General features: G+C 51.5%; 2 protein-coding genes and 1 long non-coding RNA gene across 3 annotated transcripts in view; 1 reads left to right on the top strand and 2 right to left on the bottom strand.

The window, feature by feature from the left end:
* The window catches only part of LOC140702388 (methionyl-tRNA formyltransferase, mitochondrial-like), an 83,376-nt gene that overhangs the window by 18,944 nt on the left and 42,448 nt on the right, over positions 1 to 21,984 (top strand). The window lies entirely within an intron of this gene.
* LOC144584526 (uncharacterized) lies at positions 2,290 to 10,813 on the bottom strand. The gene is made up of 5 exons (XM_078380837.1): positions 10,628 to 10,813; positions 9,681 to 9,783; positions 8,998 to 9,063; positions 8,540 to 8,717; positions 2,290 to 8,024 (listed from the first exon to the last, which is right to left on the bottom strand). The coding sequence occupies exons 1-4, from the start codon at positions 10,727 to 10,729 to the stop codon at positions 8,542 to 8,544; spliced, it is 447 nt and encodes a 148-aa protein (XP_078236963.1). The 5' UTR covers positions 10,730 to 10,813; the 3' UTR covers positions 2,290 to 8,024; positions 8,540 to 8,541.
* LOC144584530 (uncharacterized) lies at positions 18,569 to 21,426 on the bottom strand. Its single transcript, XR_013538840.1, has 3 exons — positions 21,176 to 21,426; positions 19,995 to 20,118; positions 18,569 to 18,657 (listed from the first exon to the last, which is right to left on the bottom strand). It is a non-coding gene; the product is annotated as an uncharacterized LOC144584530 (long non-coding RNA).

The raw sequence follows: 21,984 nt of genomic DNA, 5'->3' as shown, positions 1-21,984 counted from the left end.
CCCTGCAAGAGGGTTGAAAACAAGACCATTGTATGGAAGAAGTTAGCGGGGCGCCTGGAAGCTCCTGAACAGACTCCAAAATGAAGTTGGAAGATCCAAGGTAGGAACAATCAAGTCCGATTGGGGCTACCTGGATAGCGGAGAATTTTTCTTGACAGTAGAAAAATTCAGTCCTCGAAGCCCACGTGTACATAAAATTCATTCCCCAACACGTGTACAAAGGAAGAGCAGGCAAATGGCTGAGATAATGCGACTGAAGTAGCCCACGTCTGGTTAAAAAGGGTCTAATTATCTTATCATTTCAATTTGTTTTAATTTTACTGTATTTCATATAAATTCATAATTTTGAATCGTTCAACTCTCTGACATGAATAAAGAAAGAAAAAAGAAAGGAGTTATGTTTGCATGTTGCCCCAAATCACTAGCTACAGATTAACATGACCTTTAATTCATTCCTTTCAAGCTGTGACTTATTCACCCACTTCTTGTGATGATCTTTTCATAGAATCGTACAACAACGGTGTTGGAAGGGACCTCCTAGGCCATCGGGTCCAACCTCTAGCTCATGGCAGAAACCCAGGTCCAAGCAGATCTGACAGACAGTTCTCCAAATTAGAGATTTTTTTAAAATATTATTATTATTTTGGCCAGAAGTGTTCAACTTAGATTGCTTTATCTTGGCTAGATGCTAGATCTTCTTTTGTACATGTTGTGGGGCATACATTGTATGCACAGAAGGGCTGCATGGACTGAATTTCTCTACAGTCACAGAAAATGTGTCCTGTCTCCAGGTAGCATCGTTTTACTAGATCATGCTTTGATCTTTCCACTTCGCTTTCACATAGGAGCCTCCCCCAAAGTGTGGGAAAGCATTGTGAGTACTCATGGGTGTCCTCTGGGCACCGGTGGGCAGGTGGCCGATCCTTCACTTCCGAAAGCATGAAGTTGACTAGCCAAGGCATGAAACTGAGCCTTGATTGCCTGCCTTCCATCTCAAGCAGAGGAGGGGCTTCTAGCTCCCCTGCTACAACAGCTGGACTGGCGACGTGTCTGTTTCCAGGCCCAATTCAAAGTGCTGGTGATGACCTACAGTCGGAAGCCCTTTACCGTCTGGGTTCAGGCTCCCTGGTGGACCGTCTCTCTCCTGATGACCCGTCACAGATCCTACCTTGTTGTTGTTGTTGTTCTGCCTCTCTCCTGATCAGGAGACACAAGGCAGCTCACCATGTTAGAAAAGTAGATTTGAAAACGTTTAATGCAAATTAAAAAGCAATTAAACTTTCTGTTCATAAAAATACAGTCGAATAATTAAAAGTGAGCAAATATGAAAAATGATCAGAACTTTTAAAAGGCATTGTGGACTTAAATGTGATGGTTAGAAGTTCGCCCTTCTCTTCGCCCCACTTGGCATCCGAGGCGTCTTTGACAGGGACGTAGAGAGAGGGGCTTCCCTCCGGTTGCGAGATGCCCTCCCTTGGCACGGAGGTGGGCCACCTCCCTTTTCTCCTTTCAGCAACACTGAAAGACCTGCCTCCTTAGGTAGGCTTTTAATATCTAGGATTGAGTGGATGCTCCAGGACGCTGGACATATGTTTGTTTTAAGCGGGGTTTGAAAGTTTAAAAATGCCTTTTGTTATTACATAATGAACGGATTATTCTTGTATGCTTCACTTTTTAAAACTTTGTCATCCATGGTGTATTTCGGCTGACCAGGTGTTTTAATGGGTACGGGGCACCTCGGGTGCCCTCACCAGGAGAAGGTTGACCAAGAAATGGGACAAAGCAAGCAATCCCTCGAGGACTCTCCAAAAAAGGAACCTCTCCTCTCCGGCAGCAGCTTGAGCGACGTGGCAGAGGAGGCCAAAGGAAAGGAGCGCCCTCTTCTCCTTCAGGCCTTGTACCCATCTGCCCTCGGCTTCAGTCTTGCCCATCTCGGGCACAGAGCCCCCAACCAATTCTAGAGGAAGCGTTCAGCCTTGGAGGAGAATTCTCTCCTCGAACGGAAGGCAACCTTCTTCAATCTGGCCCCCCTATCCCTATCTCTGACCCCCAGACATGCTGGCTGAGGCCTGGGAGAGTTGTAATTCCGGACGCCCAGAAGGCCTTGGCTTGGCAAAGCTTGTTCTCCAAGAGCCTTGTGATTTCGTCCCAGGGTCTGAACTCAGCCAGGGCTCTTTCAGATCAGCAAACTCTATGTATTTAATCCCCAAGGTGGTGGAATTCAGTAATCCACGCAGGACAGAATCCCTCTTTCACACAAAGCTAACAAAAAACAAGACTGCATTCAAATTTGTGAAAACTTCTGCATCACATTTTAATAAAGAAGAATCAAAAGTATAGCCGTTTTACAAGGTGGGAAACTTGAATACATTCTCTATAATAACGTACAGATTGACATGAAAAATGATACGGACGTCTTCATCTTATCCTTCTTGACGGGTAGTTTATTCTTTCAGAGAGATACTGTATGTTGAGGCTCCACCCTGTAGATCTCTTGTTGTGCAAAACGAGGACTGCTCGTGAGACGTCTTCTTCTTCTTCTCCACTGAGGACAGAGGAAACTTTTGTTTTCATCTTCAAGCTGTGTTTAGAGGCTTTAAGCTGGAGGTCTCTTGCTAGGAGTTACAGGCTCTTGTGGGATGTCTTCTTCATCCCTGTCGTGCAGAGGGTTTTCTGGTTTGGGGTTTCCTGGCTGCAATTTGTAACCTCACCCAAAAAGATTTCCTTTGGTCTTCCAGAAACTTTTCAGGTGTTTACAATCCCTTTGATCAGTTGTCCATCATATTCTGGTTCTGATTAACTCCCAACCCCATCTGTTAACATCTGAACAGAAAACAACAAAGATTTGGTGAAGAGTTGGCAAATTTTTTTTGTTAGGTTTTTAGGTCCAACGTATCACCTCTTCCTCAGATCCTTTTCAAAGTAGACCCAAAGGGTTTTGTGAAGTCTGCAGATTTGTCCACCGCTGGACCTTTGGATTGATTTCTAGGGCACCCATAGAAGCCAATGCATGATGGAACTAATGCTTTCAGGAAAGCTTTGTCAAATATGCAGCCCTACTTCTGGGCAGAAAAGGGAGCGATTTCATGTCAGCTCTCAGGTCTCTTTTCCTGTAGAGAAATCAATATTTCCAGGAGAAAAGTACAAAGGCACTCGGAGGGGGACTAATCTGGTCTCCCTTGGGATCATAAGAGAAAAGCTCCTGGCGAAACCACCCTTTCCACTTTTCTTTTTCATTGATATGATTATTAGTCTTTTCTTCTTTATAAAGTTTATAAATGGATCAGATTTCTAAATCTTGAGTGACATGGTTGTTGTGGGTTTTGCGGGCTCTCTGGACATGTTCTGAAGGTTGTTATTCCTGACCTTTCGCCAGTCTCTGTGGCCGGCATCTTCAGAGGACTGGAGTAGGAACTCTGTCATTGCTCAAAAGTGCATGGGAAGTGGGGGGGGGAGGAAAGGGGGAGGAAAGGAGTTTAGATAGGGGTGGAAAAAGGAAAGGGGGAGGAAAGGAGTTTAGATAAGGATGGGAAAGGAAAGGGGTGGAAAGGAGTTTAGATTAGGGATGGGAAAGGAAAGGGGGAGGAAAGGAGTTTAGATAGGGATGGGAAAGGAAAGGGGAAGGAAAGGAGATTAGATAGGGATGGGAAAGGAAAGAGGGAGGAAAGGAGATTAGTTAGGGAAGGGAAAGGAAAGGAAAGAGGGAGGAAAGGAGATTAGTTAGGGATGGGAAAGGAAAGGGGGAGGAAAGGAGATTAGTTAGGGAAGGGAAAGGAAAGGAAAGGGGGAGGAAAGAAGATTAGTTAGGGATGGGAAAGGAAAGAGGGAGGAAAGGAGATTAGTTAGGGAAGGGAAAAGAAAGAGGGAGGAAAGGAGATTAGTTAGGGATGGGAAAGGAAAGAGGGAGGAAAGGAGATTAGTTAGGGAAGGGAAAGGAAAGGGGGAGGAAAGGAGATTAGTTAGGGATGGGAAAGGAAAGGGGGAGGAAAGGAGATTAGTTAGGGATGGGAAAGGAAAGGGGGAGGAAAGGAGATTAGTTAGGGATGGGAAAGGAAAGGGGGAGGAAAGGAGTTTAGATAGGGGTGGAAAAAGGAAAGGGGGAGGAAAGGAGTTTAGATAAGGATGGGAAAGGAAAGGGGGAGGAAAGGAGTTTAGATAAGGATGGGAAAGGAAAGGGGGAGGAAAGGAGATTAGTTAGGGATGGGAAAGGAAAGGGGGAGGAAAGGAGATTAGTTAGGGAAGGGAAAGGAAAGGGGGAGGAAAGGAGATTAGTTAGGGAAGGGAAAAGAAAGAAGGAGGAAAGGAGATTAGTTAGGGAAGGGAAAGGAAAGGGGGAGGAAAGGAGATTAGTTAGGGATGGGAAAGGAAAGGGGGAGGAAAGGAGATTAGTTAGGGATGGGAAAGGAAAGGGGGAGGAAAGGAGATTAGTTAGGGATGGGAAAGGAAAGGGGGAGGAAAGGAGATTAGTTAGGGATGGGAAAGGAAAGGGGGAGGAAAGGAGATTAGTTAGGGAAGGGAAAGGAAAGGAAAGGGGGAGGAAAGGAGATTAGTTAGGGAAGGGAAAGGAAAGAGGGAGGAAAGGAGATTAGTTAGGGAAGGGAAAGGAAAGAGGGAGGAAAGGAGATTAGTTAGGGAAGGGAAAGGAAAGGAAAGGGGGAGGGAAGGAGATTAGTTAGGGATGGGAAAAGAAAGAGGGAGGAAAAGAGATTAGTTAGGGAAGGGAAAGGAAAGGAAAGAGGGAGGAAAGGAGATTAGTTAGGGATGGGAAAGGAAAGGGGGAGGAAAGGAGATTAGTTAGGGAAGGGAAAGGAAAGGGGGAGGAAAGGAGATTAGTTAGGGATGGGAAAAGAAAGAGGGAGGAAAGGAGATTAGTTAGGGAAGGGAAAGGAAAGGAAAGAGGGAGGAAAGGAGATTAGTTAGGGAAGGGAAAGGAAAGGAAAGAGGGAGGAAAGGAGATTAGTTAGGGATGGGAAAGGAAAGGGGGAGGAAAGGAGATTAGTTAGGGAAGGGAAAGGAAAGGGGGAGGAAAGGAGATTAGTTAGGGATGGGAAAAGAAAGAGGGAGGAAAGGAGATTAGTTAGGGAAGGGAAAGGAAAAGAAAGAGGGAGGAAAAGAGATTAGTTAGGGAAGGGAAAGGAAAGGAAAGAGGGAGGAAAGGAGATTAGTTAGGGAAGGGAAAGGAAAGAGGGAGGAAAGGAGATTAGTTAGGGAAGGGAAAGGAAAGGGGGAGGAAAGGAGATTAGTTAGGGATGGGAAAAGAAAGAGGGAGGAAAGGAGATTAGTTAGGGAAGGGAAAGGAAAGGAAAGAGGGAGGAAAGGAGATTAGTTAGGGATGGGAAAGGAAAGGGGGAGGAAAGGAGATTAGTTAGGGATGGGAAAGGAAAGGGGGAGGAAAGGAGATTAGTTAGGGAAGGGAAAGGAAAGGAAAGGGGGAGGAAAGGAGATTAGTTAGGGATGGGAAAGGAAAGGGGGAGGAAAGGAGATTAGATTAGGGATGGGAAAGGAAAGAGGGAGGAAAGGAGATTAGTTAGGGATGGGAAAGGAAAGAGGGAGGAAAGGAGATTAGTTAGGGAAGGGAAAGGAAAGGAAAGGGGGAGGAAAGGAGATTAGTTAGGGATGGGAAAGGAAAGGGGGAGGAAAGGAGATTAGTTAGGGAAGGGAAAGGAAAGGAAAGGGGGAGGAAAGGAGATTTGTTAGGGAAGGGAAAGGAAAGATAAGGGGGAGGAAAGGAGATTAGTTAGGGATGGGAAAGGAAAGGGGGAGGAAAGGAGATTAGTTAGGGATGGGAAAGGAAAGAGGGAGGAAAGGAGATTAGTTAGGGAAGGGAAAGGAAAGGAAAGGGGGAGGAAAGGAGATTAGTTAGGGATGGGAAAGGAAAGGGGAAGGAAAGGAGATTAGTTAGGGAAGGGAAAGGAAAGAGGGAGGAAAGGAGATTAGTTAGGGAAGGGAAAGGAAAGAGGGAGGAAAGGAGATTAGTTAGGGAAGGGAAAGGAAAGGAAAGGGGGAGGAAAGGAGATTAGTTAGGGATGGGAAAGGAAAGGGGGAGGAAAGGAGATTAGTTAGGGAAGGGAAAGGAAAGGAAAGGGGGAGGAAAGGAGATTAGTTAGGGAAGGGAAAGGAAAGATAAGGGGGAGGAAAGGAGATTAGTTAGGGATGGGAAAGGAAAGGGGGAGGAAAGGAGATTAGTTAGGGATGGGAAAGGAAAGAGGGAGGAAATTAGATTAGTTACGGAAGGGAAAGGAAAGGAAAGGGGGAGGAAAGGAGATTAGTTAGGGAAGGGAAAGGAAAGGAAAGGGGGAGGAAAGGAGATTAGTTAGGGAAGGGAAAGGAAAGGAAAGGGGGAGGAAAGGAGATTAGTTAGGGATGGGAAAGGAAAGAGGGAGGAAAGGAGATTAGTTAGGGAAGGGAAAGGAAAGGAAAGGGGGAGGAGAGGAGATTAGTTAGGGAAGGGAAAGGAAAGGAAAGGGGGAGGAAAGGAGATTAGTTAGGGAAGGGAAAGGAAAGGAAAGGGGGAGGAAAGGAGATTAGTTAGGGATGGGAAAGGAAAGAGGGAGGAAAGGAGATTAGTTAGGGAAGGGAAAGGAAAGAGGGAGGAAAGATGATTAGTTAGGGAACGGAAAGGAAAGGAAAGGGGGAGGAAAGGAGATTACTTAGGGATGGGAAAGGAAAGAGGGAGGAAAGGAGATTAGTTAGGCATGGGAAAGGAAAGAGGGAGGAAAGGAGATTAGTTAGGGAAGGGAAAGGAAAGGGGGAGGAAAGGAGATTAGTTAGGGATGGGAAAGGAAAGAGGGAGGAAAGGAGATTAGTTAGGGATGGGAATGGAAAGGGGGAGGAAAGGAGATTAGTTAGGGATGGGAAAGGAAAGAGGGAGGAAAGGAGATTAGTTAGGGATGGGAAAGGAAAGAGGGAGGAAAGGAGATTAGTTAGGGATGGGAATGGAAAGGGGGAGGAAAGGAGATTAGTTAGGGATGGGAAAGGAAAGAGGGAGGAAAGGAGATTAGTTAGGGAAGGGAAAAGAAAGGAAAGGGGGAGGAAAGGAGATTAGTTAGGGATGGGAAAGGAAAGAGGGAGGAAAGGAGATTAGTTAGGGAAGGGAAAGGAAAGAGGGAGGAAAGATGATTAGTTAGGGAACGGAAAGGAAAGGAAAGGGGGAGGAAAGGAGATTAGTTAGGGATGGGAAAGGAAAGAGGGAGGAAAGGAGATTAGTTAGGGATGGGAAAGGAAAGAGGGAGGAAAGGAGATTAGTTAGGGAAGGGAAAGGAAAGAGGGAGGAAAGGAGATTAGTTAGGGATGGGAAAGGAAAGAGGGAGGAAAGGAGATTAGTTAGGGAAGGGAAAGGAAAGGAAAGGAAAGGGGGAGGAAAGGAGATTAGTTAGGGATGGGAAAGGAAAGAGGGAGGAAAGGAGATTAGTTAGGGAAGGGAAAGGAAAGGAAAGGGGGAGGAAAAGAGTTTAGGTAGGGATGGGAAAGGAAAGGTTTAGGAAAGGAATTTAGATAGGGATGGGAAAAACCCACAACAACCATCTCTATATATTTTTTGTACCAAATTGGAAACCTCTGATTTTTGTCTGGGTTTATTTGATCAGTGTGACCAGAAAGTTTAATCCCCCTCAGTTTGTCTTCATCTTATTATTATGGTTTTTTTAACCTATGGTTGTGCATCTCGTTTGCTTTGGCGTTTTTTCTTCAATGATCTAAATAATTTTTCAACAAAAGAACATTCAGGAAGAAGAGCTGCCTTCAATCCCTGACGGATTCCAGTTCCTCAGAGAAGATCAGCGGTGGACCAAACCTGCAGAATTCATTCGTTACCTGACCTTCTCTAGGCCAGAGGAGGATCTGAGAAATGGCGAGGAGTTGGTACCCTCAAACCTGAGCCTCTCCCTTCTTTTCTCAACATCGAATCTGTCGGCCTGTTCCTCCAGTCCCACGAGTCAGTTCTTGGATCTCGTCCGATGGTTGGCGAATGCCCGGCTGTAGAAGTTCTCTTTCATGGGGTGAAGCCTTTGCTCTCGATGGATGGCCTGGAGGAAGAAAAGAGCAAGAAAGCAATGGAAAGTCTGCGGAGAGGCCCTGGAGGGTCCTACTGATGTTTCCAAGGAACGTTTGAGCTCACTTCCCCCCTTTGTCAATGAAGCACATTAACCCTTCTTTCTAAGGATCTAGCGGTGTGATCACACAAGGAAAAAGGTCTCCATTCAGGCTGCCTGTAGAGTAACCCGGCGCCCTCACTTTCCCGGCTCCAGTCCAACCCCGATGCGTGTCCAAGGTGTGCCTTTCGGGAGGAGCTCAGAGAAAAACGGTTGTAACAAAGGAGAAATTACCTTCTCCTCTTGTGCTCCTGTTGAACCCTCCCCGCCACCTCCACCTCCCCTCAAGTTGCTCCTTCCTCAACCGCCGCCACCACCACCGCCGCGGCCAGAGTTGGTTATTCGGCCTTCTCTCCCACAACACCTGGGTGGAGTACTTCAGGAACGCCATGTAAAACCAACCCTGGCTTTTAACACTGTAGAAAACCGTTTTAGAACCACATACGTACATTTAGTGCCGGCGAAAACCAAGTAGCCGCCGGTACCATGTGGCTGAATTCTGAGTGGTGCTGCTTCCACGCGTGGCGTTGTCCTGAAGCTCTGCCGTCTTTTGATGGACGTGGTCCTGTAGAGCTTCCGCTGCTGATTGCAGGGTTGTGCTTGCGTCCCCCTGCAATGGGGCGAGTTCTGAAACAAGAGGTGGGCAAAGCATCCATGGATCAACCCTGCATTAGGCGGCCAATGCGGGAGCTCAACGCTTGGGCTTCCTCCAGACCCTCCGGAATCCAATGTCTGGTCAATGGAGGGTCAAACCTGTATTTTGTGATGGGGCCTCCTTCTGGAAGCGAAAGGAATCTTCATCTTCCCTCCCTTTCTTCCCCCCAACGACCCACCCATTTTTTCAGCAAGGAGAGAGCACTGAGGTGGGCAGCGAGACCCGATGGCCCCCATCGCTCCCGTGCCTTACCGGTGAGAAGAAGCTGCAGCGTTCTTTCGTGTAGCGCTGTGACTGGGGTGCTCTGGAGGAGGGCTCCTAAGGGAAAGGCATGAAGGGAGCAGAGGGTCAGGTGGCCTTTCCCGAGGGGAGGATTTGGACCGAAGGAAGCGCCCCTCCCACTATTCTCCCTTTGCCCACAGAAGCTGCTAGATGGGATTCCTTGGAAGTCGAGAGAGGGCTCGACCCTTCCCGATGGTGGGAATCCGCTTGAGGCTGCTTCCGACACCCTCACTGAGCAGGGGTTGCAGCACGAATTCCATATAAAAAGGAAAACAAAAGTTGGAGAGGGGTTAATGAGGGAGAAGAGGAAGCTGGTAAGACCCGAAGCGTGACAGAATTGACCCCCTGGAGAGCACATGCATTTCTGAGGGAAAACTTCCGTAGAGTTTCCAAAAGAAGTGAAGAGGAGGGAGACTGGGGTAGAGGGTAGCTGGGCGACATTTGAGCCCGGTCGGTCGGCACTTCTTAGAGGTTTTGAGACCCTCGTAGGTGTCTCTTCCCTTCCTCCGGCCTCCCTGACTTCTGGGATTTGTGGAAGGGCCCTTCAGATCCTTCAAGAGACCATCTTCTCCCTCAGAACTGCTGCCCAGCCCGGTGGTTCAGACCTCTCTTTGGGATTCCCCGCTGGGCCGCTCAGAGGATTGTCCGGTTACCTGAGATCTCCACAGCTCTCCTTTGGAGCTCTTCCTGCCTGCTCTGGAAGTAGGGCACAAGGTCTCTCTGGAGGCCCATGCTCAGGTGGGGGCACTCTTGGACCTAAAGAGGGATGTAAAAATCACTTCAGTTCGTTGTGCCGCCCAAATCCATGGTCCAAAGAACACCATGATACTCCTGAGGGTGGCGGCACGGATTTTATTCAAGTCTTGGGCCGATCCCTCACAATGCTGTGTTGCCTTTTTTGAAAGAGACACTTTTTGGGTGTTTTTTTCCTGATTACTACTGTACATGTCAGTAAAACCGATCCATCCCTTTTCCAGCTTACGAGAACGGCCAGATTCCTTTCAGGGGTTCTGTCCTCTTTGTTCCTCACTTGCCACATCCAATCGACAAGGTCTCCGTCTGCACCTCCGTGGTGGAACCGGAGGCACGACCGGGCGTGTGGGTGCAACGGGCCCTGGCACCTGGTCTCCTCGCCGCAGGGAGGATGGAAAGCCAGGCTTCCGGAGTCCTAGTCCACCGCTCTGTCCACTACATACACCACCCTGGGTTCTCTGTGGGGGACGAGGGAGTGTGTCCTCTCGTCCCTGCGTGGCCGAAGGAGCTGGATTCGGTTCCCGCCAACCTTCCAGAGAAGGCTGTCAAGGGGTAGCCTTGGAACCAGATCAGAACCAGATTTTTTTCTTCATTGGGGAGTTTTAGTAGGAGACTCGTGTCATGCTTTTCAAACACTGCAACCCTTTATGATTAGATTTCAACTTTGGTGTTGTTGTTTTTTAAAAATTATAAAAGCCCCCTTGGAACCTTTTGGAAAGATGTGGCCAATACTTTAGCTGGCAATGACAGTCTACTTAGGCTTGGTTAATTCAAACTCCTGTCCCTCCCCCGCCTTCTCACTCCCAGTCCAAAAGCCTCTCTTCCTCCCCCCTTCTCTCTTGCTCACTAGCTGTTGGCAGAGAGCGTTTATGTTGCTGCTCTCGGTGGTCTGGTGCAGCTGCTGAAGGTGTCTTTTGGTCACAAAGGGCAGACACTGCAAAAAGGCCATTTTGCATGCCTAAAAAAGGAGAGGAAAAGACAGAGAGTGGACTTTCAAATTTCGGATGTACGCATCATACGAAGATAAGGCATGCACCATACACACATAAAGCATCCATAATGCCAGCAGGTCGATCTACAAGCTTTCCTCCAAAATCAGGCCAGCTTGAGTGCTGCTCATCTTTATCTAGCCCAAGATCACATTGAGTCCCATTTCAGAAAAGTCTGTTTGAAGCCGTCTTTGTCCAATTTATGTATTTGAAAAGACCTCTTGATACAAAGTGGGTTCTTAAGGAGGAAAGGCCTTTTCAGACCATATCGCCTCAGCTGACCCCTGGATGTCGGACCAGGTTGGAGGCAGCCTGACTTCCCGGATGGGCCTCCTGTCCTTGAGGTGCTGGTCAGGGAGAAGCCTGGTCTCCCGCACTCACCAGCCCAGCCTTCCGACAAGGTCGGATGTGCAGCAGGGACCCCCCTCGAAGAGAGGGCCTTCCAGGTGTCCTGGACCAAAGTGGCTGAGACTTTCTTGCTGAAACTCAGCCCTCGGATTAGAACAGAAATCTCAGCCATCCAGCTCAGATCTATTTCAGAGTGTGGAAAAGCTTCTTTACGGGAGGAAGAGATGCAACATCAACCACTGCCCCCCTTTTTTTTGGCATGGCAGCTTCCAGACCCCCCCCCCTCTCCCTTACTCCCCTACAGTCCAGTCCAAAACAGCCATGTTTCCGTGCTCTGCTCGCTTGGTGCCCCAATTCCCACACTGTGGGTTTCTCTATTTCCCTGAGCTCCATGGGGACATCCCCAGGCGCCATCGTCTCCTGTGCAAGGAGCAGAACCAAGCGCCGAAGAAAGGCTGGCTGAGCATTCTGCAGTTGAGCAGAGGGGAGGACGGAGGCCCAGCCAAGGGGTCATCGGGTCCCGTGGGATCCTGGGACTGTTGCTTAGAGAAAACCCCCAGCATCCTCTTTCGGGGAGGTTGCTGGCACTCGGAAGCTGTCTCCCAACCAGGTCTCTCTGGCCCACGGACGGGACGTTCGAAATAGGTTTGGGGACTTAGATCAGAAGTCATTTTGTCTTAAGAAGGGAAAACATCTTGAACATTCTCAACATCCTATGTAATATCTACTTTAAAAATACATTTTGCAGGAAAACAGAGAACTATACATATGTAACCAATGCCTTAAAGCTCCAGTCCTACCTCTGAGATGTTGGGGTTTGGGTCGCCCTGATAGATAAGCAAGAGTGCCAAGTTCTCTTTCACTAGATTGGCAAAGAAGGTCTTGTACCCCTGCTTGGCCCGGGTGGCCAAGGCACCGAAGAGATGGAACGCTGCAGCACGGATAGCATCGTCCTCCTAAAACCGGAGAAAGACAACACTTCACTTTCATGGACAGCAAAGCCACTCTTTGGCAAGAGATCCAAAAGGCACCGCAACGTTTTGGCAAAGAGGAGGAAGGCCCCGGAATCTGCCTGGACAGACCTCCCCTTCTCGGCGCCTCGCTCACTCGCTTGCGGCGCTCACCAAAGGAGGGCTTGCCTTTTCCTAGTGGAAACCTAGGGCGACTGGCATCCCTGGGAGGCTCCTTAGGAGCAGGTGAAGGTTTCTCCCCTCTTAGTGGAGGCCCTGGCTAAGGGGATGGGTCGCCCTGAAAGCTGAGTTCTTCCCTCATGGGGTGGAAGAGAGATTATGAAGTTTCCAAGGGCCTGGGAAGAGGAGGAGGAGGAGGAGGCAGGCTCCCCTGGTGCCATCACAGGGAACCACTCCACCCACGTGGGTCAGTTCAGACTGGCAGCCCTTTTGTCAACGTGGACAGGCAAACCTCTCCTGAGCAGGGCTTGTAAAGCGGTGGGTATCTGGAGGGGGAAGGCCCTCGTCCGCTGATGGCATGGCTGGCCAGTCTCCAGATTTCTGGCCTAGCCCTCCCTGGAGATCCCTGGGATGGAACTTGGGCTCTGGGTGATGGTCTCTGTCTCCGACAGATACTTCAAGCCCCTAAGAATTCCCTCAGTCATCCTGACACGGGCCCTCGTGGGACCGTAGGATTACGATCCCTCGATGGCCGAGGAGCAGGCGTGGAGGGAGGAGAGCAGCCGACTTTGTCGAAGTCTGTTTGAAAATAACAGAAGATCTGACACTCGAGACGGGTTCTCGGCCTCTTCTCGGCGGGATCTACCGAGGATCTTGTTTCCCACCCGTGACCAGAGAAGCCTCTCTTGTGGTGAGGATCATCAGCTCAGAAACCGTCTCTGGGCGGACAGTGGGCAAAGCTAGAACATCAGCCACGCCTGGGAAGGGGAGATTCGGCTCTCCTGAGTCAGGGAGGGAAAGGGGGGTGGGTCCTTGGAGGGGGGGGGACGGGCATCCACTTACCTCAGAGAGGTACTTGCTGGCCCTCCAGCAGAGATCGCGGAAGAGGAAGGCCACTTTCCCCATCCTCAGGCACGGCAGAACGAGCGCCAGTGCCTCCAGAGCTTCGTCAACCGCCGCGCTGTCCCGGAGGTGGTTGAAGAGAAGGATGAGAAGGTCCTTCTTCAGTCCTTTCACCTGGAAGGAGGAGACAAGACCAGGACCCTCTCTCAGCCCCTCGTCCTTCCCCAGAGCCCGCTGGCCAGAGGAGGTGGCGGGTCGGAGCCCAGGCCTTCTTCCCTAGCGGGCGACCCGCACCTCCCAGGGGCTTCCCTTCCGAAAAAAAGCTCGCTTTCTGCTCTCCCAGAAGGTATTCTCAAAACGGGTGGGTTGAAAGGACAAGGAAGGCGATGAGGAATCCAGGCGAGGAAGATCATCCTGATCAGAAGAGGTGTCTGAGGAAAGGGCCGGCTGCCTTGTCTGCTTTGGGGATTGGCACCGTGTCGCTGAAGACGGGCGTGGGCGCCGCGCAGAACCCGGTGAGTGGACTGCGCGAGTTCTAAGGGAGCGAGGGACCCTCGGTGGCACCTCTGGGGCCGCGCTTCATCCTCGTCTCCCCGGGAATAGGACTACGAAGTGCCCGTCTCTCTACTCGGCAGGAATGGAGAGCCGGACAGGCTTCAGCTTTTTAGTAAACAGAGGATGGGGGGGAAGAGGTCATGGTTGACCTGACTTGGTGCCGGAGGTTCCCACGACCACCAGCCCTTGGAAGGCTGGACCACCACAGGGTCCACCTGAGATTGGCCTTTGGCCCTCCGTGGATCCACCGAAGTGGACTGGAATCCAGGAAAGGGCACCAAAACCCTTTCTTCTCCAAAGTGCCCTGAATGTGGATTTTCTTCCGTTTCTGGCGTCTCTGGATTGGTCCCTGCTTTTATCCCCAGCGAGGAGGGAATGGGGAGGGTGTGTCTTGAACCCATTACCAGCCCACGCCTTTTGAAACAAGGGCCGCTCCAGGGGGGGAAGGGCTGACCTGGTCCGGTGCCACCAGGAGAAGGCGGCCAAGGCTGCGCAGGGCCATGCGGCGGATCCCGGCGTTCTGATCTTCCATGTTCCGGATCAGGGTCGGAACGAAGGCCCTGAGTGCGGCCCATCGGGTAAAGCTGGGCTCCTGAATCACCTGCAACAGTTCGAGACGTTCGTTACACCCTGCGTCCCTGAGCCCTTCGGCCTCCGGAGCTCAGCCTTCTGACCCTGCCAGAATCAAGGGACTCGGAGTTTCAAAGACGGACGTAAATCTGGCCTCATTTGTGTGTGCAAGAAAGGACAGTTTCTTCTTCCTCATTCCATGCGGTGGCCCTATATTTCTTGCCCGTTTCATCTAGGGCAAGTCCAATGTTCTCAGCTGAGGGAGGAGACCTCTGCCTTCCACAAGGATCTGCTTAGCTCCGTGGGCAAGTACAGAACCAGAAAACAGCCCCAGATCCCCCCCCCCCAGTGCCCCAACCCCTGGCTCTCACCTCTGTGAAGAGAGAGGTTCCTGCGAGTCGTAGCTTTTGTGAGCTGGCATCCATCCAGGGGAGGACGTCCTGGATGACCTGGTCTTTCAGCAAGCCGTTCTCCAGCAAGCACCTGGGAGAGAGGATGAACAAGGGAACCGTCAAGGAGAAGACCAGCTTCCACAACTGCTGCCCAGGGAAGGAGCCGGGCCAATTGGACTTGAGGCAGGGAGAGGTTGCCCTCCGTGGGAGGAGTTGTGGGTGCAGGTCGCCCTGGAATGCAGGAAGGGTGGCCGGATGCGTGCATGAAAAGCGCCCCACAAGTGTGAGAATGGGAGGGAGAAAACGGATTTTTGCAGACATAGAGGCAGGGAGACCAGTAGAGCTGAACAGCAGGAGATGAAGAACTGTAACCCTCCATATTTATGAGCCAGAGCGTGAGCAGACCTGGAGAACCCAAAGGAACACAAAATCTATTGACTTCAATTAAACTCGTGCTTCCTCCTCGCTACACCTCTCACCTGAGCACAAGTACCAACAGAATGAAAAAGAGGAGTAGAAGCTGAAAGCCAATGGACAAAGAACTAGCTTGCTTGCTTGCTTCCATTCATTTCCTTCCCTTTCCTTCTTCCTCCTTTCCTTCCTTCCTTCCTTCCTTCCTTCCTTCCTTCCTTCCTTCCTTCCTTCCTTCCTTCCTTCCTTCCTTCCTTCCTTCCTTCCTTCCTTCCTTCCTTCCTTCCTTCCTTCCTTCCTTCCTTCCTTCCTTCCTTCCTTCCTTAATTTCCATCCTTCCTTCCTTCCTTTCTTCCTTAATTTCCATCCTTCCTTCTTTCTTTCCTTCCTTCCCTTCCCTTCCCTTCTCCTTCCCTTCCCTTCCCTTCCCTTCTCCTTCCCTCCCTCCCTCCCTCCCTCCCTCCAGGTTTCGATTTCCCAACAGAGGGAGAGGGAGGGGAGGTGGGGAGCACTTTGGATGGGATGAGCTTCTGGGGGTGCCACCACCCCTGCCTTTCTGTCATCAGGGGAGCAGGAGGGGAAATGGCAGGACTCCGTTTCCCACAGGGGACTAGGGATGCTTCTTGGGAAGCCCCTACGCCAGACGTGGGGCAACCCCACTCTCCCTCCTTTGCTTCTCATGATCCACTCTGGCCGATGATCCAGGCTGGAGGCCATTCTACAGCCACCTGGACGACCAGCCATCGCAGGGAAAGAAAACCTGCGTCTCCTGGGCTCCACCTCCCAGAATCTCACCAGCCCCAGAGCCCTTTCCTCTCCTTCGGCTATTCATAAGTCACTTACTTGGTCAACTGGCAAAGGCCCTCAGGGTGGGTCCGAGGATCCCCGAGGAAGGACCAGAAGTCTGCCGTCTTGATCTCCTCCTGGGATGCAGTTGGTGTCCCCTTCACGACCAGAGCCTTCAGGGTGTCCACAGAGAGGCTGCAGAAGGAAAGGACCCAGAGAGGGCCTCAGAATCGCCCCCCCCTCCGAAGAAGAAGAAGAAGAAGCGGGGAAATTCCAGGAGCAGGGCTGGCAAAGACCTCCACGCGGCCGGGAGAGGATGCCGCCTTCGGCCCAGAAGGGGACCCGGGCAGAGGTTCGTGGGATGGGGCCATTCCTTGCTGCATGTAAGACGTGGGCACGCTTCCCCCATGCAGAAAGACTGCCTCCGCCCCCCCCAAAAACCCACCCCTCAGGCTTGCAGGTTTCCCAAGCCTGCCCAAGGGAGGGGACGTTACCTGCAAGGGTTACCGGGCGTCAGGTGCTGCTCCCTCAGGAACAGCCTGCGGCGACCCTCACACGGGGGCATCTTCTGCCCCAGAGTTTGGCTGACCTGCCACAGGAGGGTGAACAGGAGCTGGGGGAACACCTTCTGGAGATCCACCTCAGAGGGCAGTCCTGAGAGGACCTCAAAGATCGCACAGGTGGCCTGAAGAGGGGAGGAAGAGGAAAGGAACGGGGGGTGGGGGGGGGAGAAGAGAGACCAGGTGTTACTGGGGGTCTCAGATCCTCCCCTCCTCCCCAAGGCAAGGGTTCTGGCCTCCTTGGAGCCACCCATTTCAGCGGCTCTCAGAGCAGAACAGCCGAGACGGTTTTCCCAACGTGGTCTCAAAGGATGGGCCATCCCGTGTCCCTTGGAGCGTACTTTGAGCGGTTCTTCCTCCGCATAGTCCCCGCTTTCATCAATGCTAGAGCTGGTTGTTGATCCGAGGATGGAGGGATGGTTCACACACGACATCAGCTTGGCCAGGACTCGCACAGCCAGGGATGGGTCTCGATCGAAAGACCTCCACAGCTTGCCAGTCTCGCTATAAGGAGAGAAGGTGGGAGTTGCAGAGACGGCCTGAGCCTGGACTTGGCCTTCAGAACCAGCAGCTTGGGCGCAAGAAGCCCCTGGTGGGTCTGCACCGCCCGGCAGTGAGAAACCAATTTCTCACAGGGCAAGGAGAAACCTTGCGTGGGGTCTCCCACCAGGACTGCATCCGTCCTTTCGATCTCAGCGCCCCAGTTAAGGGACCGGGGCCTGACCGAGAAGAAAGAAGCCTCTTCCCCCAAGGACGGAAAGCCCTCTTTTCCCTCCAGCACCCACCTGTCCAAGGGGAGGCTTCGGCGGAGGAGGTGGCCCAAGACTGTGTCCAGGTGGGAGCGGGCCATGATGCAGACCGCCTCCAGAGGGACCTCCTCCATGCCTCCCTGAGTGATGATCGGCAGGTGGCTGCAGAAAGTATCGAGGAGCTCGGGCACCTGGAAGGAGCAAGACGGGGATCCCTGGCTCAGATTTGCTCTTGTAAAGCTAATCCTCCGGATTATTTCATCATAAAAGCAATGCTTCAGTGAAGAATGGTTTTATTTCTTTATTATTCTATTTAGCAATCAGAAGGACAAAATTACTCTTCCCCCCCCTGAAAGGACACCGTTCTTGTTTGAGCAACTCTTGGCTGAAGTGACTTGGAACAGAAGCCCATCTATTGGGGCCTCCAGTGAGCTCACGACCACAGCGGCGCCCCCTTGCCGCTGCCCCCCCCGGGTTGAGGTGACAGCCCACGTGGTTTATAGAGCTGGGCCCACGTCTGGACGTGGCCAGAAAGGTCGTCCCAAGACCCCTTTGTCCAGATGAAGGGCCCAGCCTAGAGAAAACAACGGGGATGAATAGGAGACGAAAAGGGCCTTTTTTGGACTACAGCACCCAGAATCCCCCACCCGAGGTGGCCATGGCTCTGCTGGCTGAGAAATTCTGGATTCTGCAGAATGGCAGAAGTTTACAAAAAGAACTTCAGCATCCTTTGGGCAAAGCTGAAAAGATGCAGGTGGAGATCTCTTTCTGACTTCTGCATCTCCTGCCTAGAGAAAAGGAGGGTTCCTGGCAAATGGCTACCTTGCTCTTCATGGCCTCCCCGTGGTTTTGGAGGTTGGCGAGCAACCAGTAACCAGCAGCCCTGGCATAGCTGGGGATCCCTGACACGAGGTCTTCCAGGATGGCTTTGGTGAAGTCCAACAGCTGATCCTTCGCAAGATGGATGCTGACCACCTGCCAAAAAAAGAAAGGACAAGCTTTTTCTATAGCTCAGACCTTCTCCTTCCCCAGTGAGATTTCCTGCCAGACCAAGGATGAGCAGCTCTATGCTTTTCCAAAGAGTCCTGCCCAAGGATTTTGCCCAGGGATTGCAAGAATTCTCTGCATCTTGCTCTTTCTTCCAAAACAAGGCGGCCTTGGCACTTCCCCGTGGACTCCAGCAGGTTCCCCTAGAGAACCGGAAAGGCCCCAATGTGGGCTTGGAGTTGGACAAGGACTGGAGCCTCTCCGCGAGGACACAGGATGGCTCAGGCCACCCGGATTTCATACCAAGGCACCTCATCTCAGAGATGAAGGCACTGCCAATGAGCCTGGCCATTGACTCGGCTCGCTGAGAAAACAGGACTCCAACCAATTCGGGAGGTGGATGTGACCCAGGCACTTGGGAGATTCCCACCCGATCAAGGGAATCACCTTAGCCAGTCTGGCCCAAGCCCCAGACAGATCGGTGGGGACTTCTGCCTGGAGATCACAGAGGGCAGACGTCACCTCTTTTTCTTCCGCCTCCGTGATTCTCGATCCGCCTGGAAAGAAAAGAGGGTGAATCATGTTATAAAGCCTGTGCTCTCGTTTAGGTAAAGAAATGGACTGCTTTAGAAACTGACAGAAGATAGAAATCAGAAGGACATGATTTAAATCTAGGATGGCACCACCTTCCTAGGGTATCAAAAAGCAAAAGACGATAAACCATTGAAGAACCATCTGATAAGGAAAGCTTTAAACTGGGTATGGACCAAGATCCGGGAAGAAAAGGACCAGAAAGTTCCTGAATGGGTCTCACCCACAGAAGCATTCACACAACCCATATTAATGGGGAAAAAGAAACTCTATTGAGATTTAGAGGTTTGTTAAAAGCGGCCTTAAGTGTGAGAGCAAGGGAAGAACTAGAAGAACAAGGCACAATACTTGATTGGTGGGCAAAAACACAGACTCAAGATGTACAAGCGATAAAGCAGTCGTTTTTTGTAAGGAACACCGCATAAGATACTTCTGAATGTAAGGGAAAAACGGATTAAAATGTGGTATCGTTATCTACCAGAATTCAAAACGCAAGATGAAATAGTTAAAGAATGTATGACAAAACGGGCCCAAAATGTGGGCCACAATATTAACTGAAAGTCATGGTCACAAATCTGGGAAAGGAATGTTGACTAAAGAAAGGAACAAACAGAGAAGCAGACCAGGAAAAAAAAATGGCTGACTTGCTAGTTCAGGTTGGTTCGGGGTCATCTAAACTGGAGGACCCAAAGTTTTCTGAATCAACTGATTTTGCCCGATTTCACCAACTTCCTACTCCATGTCACCCCGCCCCAGCCTGCCCCTTCCCTTCCCACTGTCCGCCACTGCTTCCCTGCCTTGTCCGGCCACCTCTCTCTTTCCTTTGGTTTTGGACTCCTAAAGTCATGAATTGGTGACACATAAAACGTCACTGGAAAGAACCAAAAAGGGCTCAAAGTGGAATTCACACCCACAGGGTCCCTCATTGTTAAAACTAACATGGGTCAACCTGGGATTCTTGGTGTCCTCTCATGGCTAAACCAAATTGTTTGAAGGTCATCCTCGTCATTTTCTAAGCCCTGATTTGCAGGCTTGGGGATGAAGCCACCTCGAAGGGGCAGCGTTTTTCACCCTTGGGATCTGACACCTTGAAGGAGCACCTTCTGCCTCCCCTGAGGATAATCCCCTTGTCCGTTTGTAAGTGGGGTCCATCTCAGCTGGAAAGAGGTTTCCCGGGGTCCTACATCCATCCAGGTTCACCTCCAGACAGGGTCACTCCAAGAACGCTAGCGGTCACAGACTGAAGGCACCCATTGATTGGCCTTGAAGCCCTTGATCCCATCTCCCCCACCCACATTCTCACCTTGAATACGAATCAGGCAGCCTATGCACTTGGCTGCCCATTGCCGGCATGCGATGGAGTTCTCCAGGATGTAAGGGGCTAGGAAGGTTACCGCGAAACCGTAGCCTTTGAAATGCTCTCCGTCCTACCAAGAAGAGAATAAAACCGATTGAAATGGCCTTGGAAGGCCTGAGGATTTGCAGAACCGACCTCTCCTCTAAGATCTGCAGCAGAAGGGATTCTCGGAGGCCTGAAACAGACCTTACAGAGAGCCTGGTCATTGACGCGAATCGCATGTTCATCTTGCCAAGAGGCGAAGGAAGTGGCCTTCCTGTGTTTGTGAAAGCCAACTTCCAAGGGAACCCTCCTTGCCTTTGGAAGGCCAGTCCCCAAACCGAGCAAGCTCGTCTGCATCGTCCCAGAGGGGAGAGGAGCTCTGGATCAGGCCTGCCCACAGCCCTTGGGGCCGCCTTCTTGTCCAGGCTTGGGACACTTCAGGCTGGCATAGGTGGGAAGAGAAACGGGGAGGAAAGCCACAGCCAGCCCGGGTCCAAGGTGAGCCCACCTGGCTCTACAGCCCCTGCTGTGGGAGGTGCTACCGGGAGGGGAGTGAGTGTCAATCGAGGAGAAGACAGTCCTAGTGGAGACCCAGGGCGGTCGCCAGACTCTCGTCTCCTCTGAGACGTCTGTTCTGCAAAGTCACTTCTGCTCTTTGGTGCTGATTGAGAAGGAAACCATTCATTGCTCGTTTCTTGGACACCATCAATGATTTCCATCACTCTGAAAATGCACACCCACCCCACCCCAAGACCAAAGGTGTGAAGCCTGATGGGCGTCGGATGGAAGGGAACCAGATGGACGTGCATATCACCACATCAGCAGAGCAGAAATGGCCTCTACCCTTCGAACGAAAGGCATTCCCTTCTATAGACACACTCAAGCTGAGTTCTCTCATGCTTGGCCCATCTGATCCGATGGCTGAGCCCACGCAGGAGAAGATGAAATCCTTCTTCTAGAGAAGCCCCCGGGCTGGGAAAGGCTGGTCTAAAGTCATGGAGCCCAAGTCCAAAGACACCAAGGAGAGGGAGAGTTTTGCCTCTTTCCGGGGAGCCTTTCTGAATATCGGGACTCTTCCCACAGGGTCTTCTGGTCGGCCAGCAAGAGGAGGAGGAGGAGGCAGGAGGAAGAGGAGGAGGACTCACCGGAAGACGAAAGCTGGCCTGGAAGGGAGCCAGAACCTGGAAGCTGGCCTGCAGGGCCCTCTCTCGGCTCCCCTCACACTCCAGGAACCAGGGCTCGATCAGCTGGAGGCCAAGCAAGAACACAGACCCGTTTATGAGACCTCTCTGAGGGGCAAACCTTTCTCATTTTACAAACCTATCCTGCTTTTCCTTGAGATATCCCTCAGCCGGATGGGAGCCACGTAGCCCATCTGGCTGCCAAACACAGCTGGTCATTCATGGCCCGGTGGGTGAAATGTGGAAAAGGTGAGAGAGAGGGAAGGCTCCCCCCCCCCGATCTACATGCTGTGGATCATCCCTCCTTCGAGCACTCCCGGAGAGCTCAGGGGTTCAGGGCTCTGGCTGTGGAAGTCAGAGGTGGGGAGTTCGATTCCCCACTCGGCCTCCTCGAGGAGGGCCCAGACTTAGGCCTCCCTTCCGGCTCGGCCGTTCTAAGAGGCAACATCACTTCGCTCTTGAGGAAAGCTTTCGTGTCTGAGAGATCAGTCTGGGCGATGCAGACTGGCTGGGACAGGTGGAGAGGAGGGCCACGAGGGTGATCCGGGGACCGAAAACCAAGCCCTGTGAGGAAAGACGGAAGAAACTGGGCATGGTTAACCTTGAGGAAAGAAGGCCGAGAGGTGGTCACACCGAGGAGGGGCAGGAGGGGTTCTCAGTCATGCCAAAGCGCATCAGCACATAAGGGGATGATGGACTCAAGGGACAGGAAACCAGATTCCTGTCGAACGATGGAACCAAGGAGCCGGCCGAGCGCTCCGACACTGGAGGCC

The sequence above is a fragment of the Pogona vitticeps genome, chromosome 12 (genome assembly GCF_051106095.1).
Source record: "Pogona vitticeps strain Pit_001003342236 chromosome 12, PviZW2.1, whole genome shotgun sequence".
NCBI lineage: Eukaryota > Metazoa > Chordata > Lepidosauria > Squamata > Agamidae > Pogona > Pogona vitticeps.
The sequence above is the reverse complement of the archived record's forward strand: the minus strand, read 5'-3'. Positions and strand labels throughout refer to the sequence as shown.

Bases quoted from the DNA above. Each gene is read 5' to 3' on its own strand.
- LOC144584526 (XM_078380837.1), bottom strand. From the start codon at position 10,729: ATGGCCTTTTTGCAGTGTCTGCCCTTTGTGACCAAAAGACACCTTCAG. The intron at 9,064-9,680 runs GTAACCGGACAA...CCTTTCCCTTAG, and splicing joins GAGAGCTGTGGAGATCTCAG to GAGCCCTCCTCCAGAGCACC. The intron at 8,718-8,997 runs GTAAGGCACGGG...CTCTTGTTTCAG, and splicing joins GCTGCAGCTTCTTCTCACCG to AACTCGCCCCATTGCAGGGG.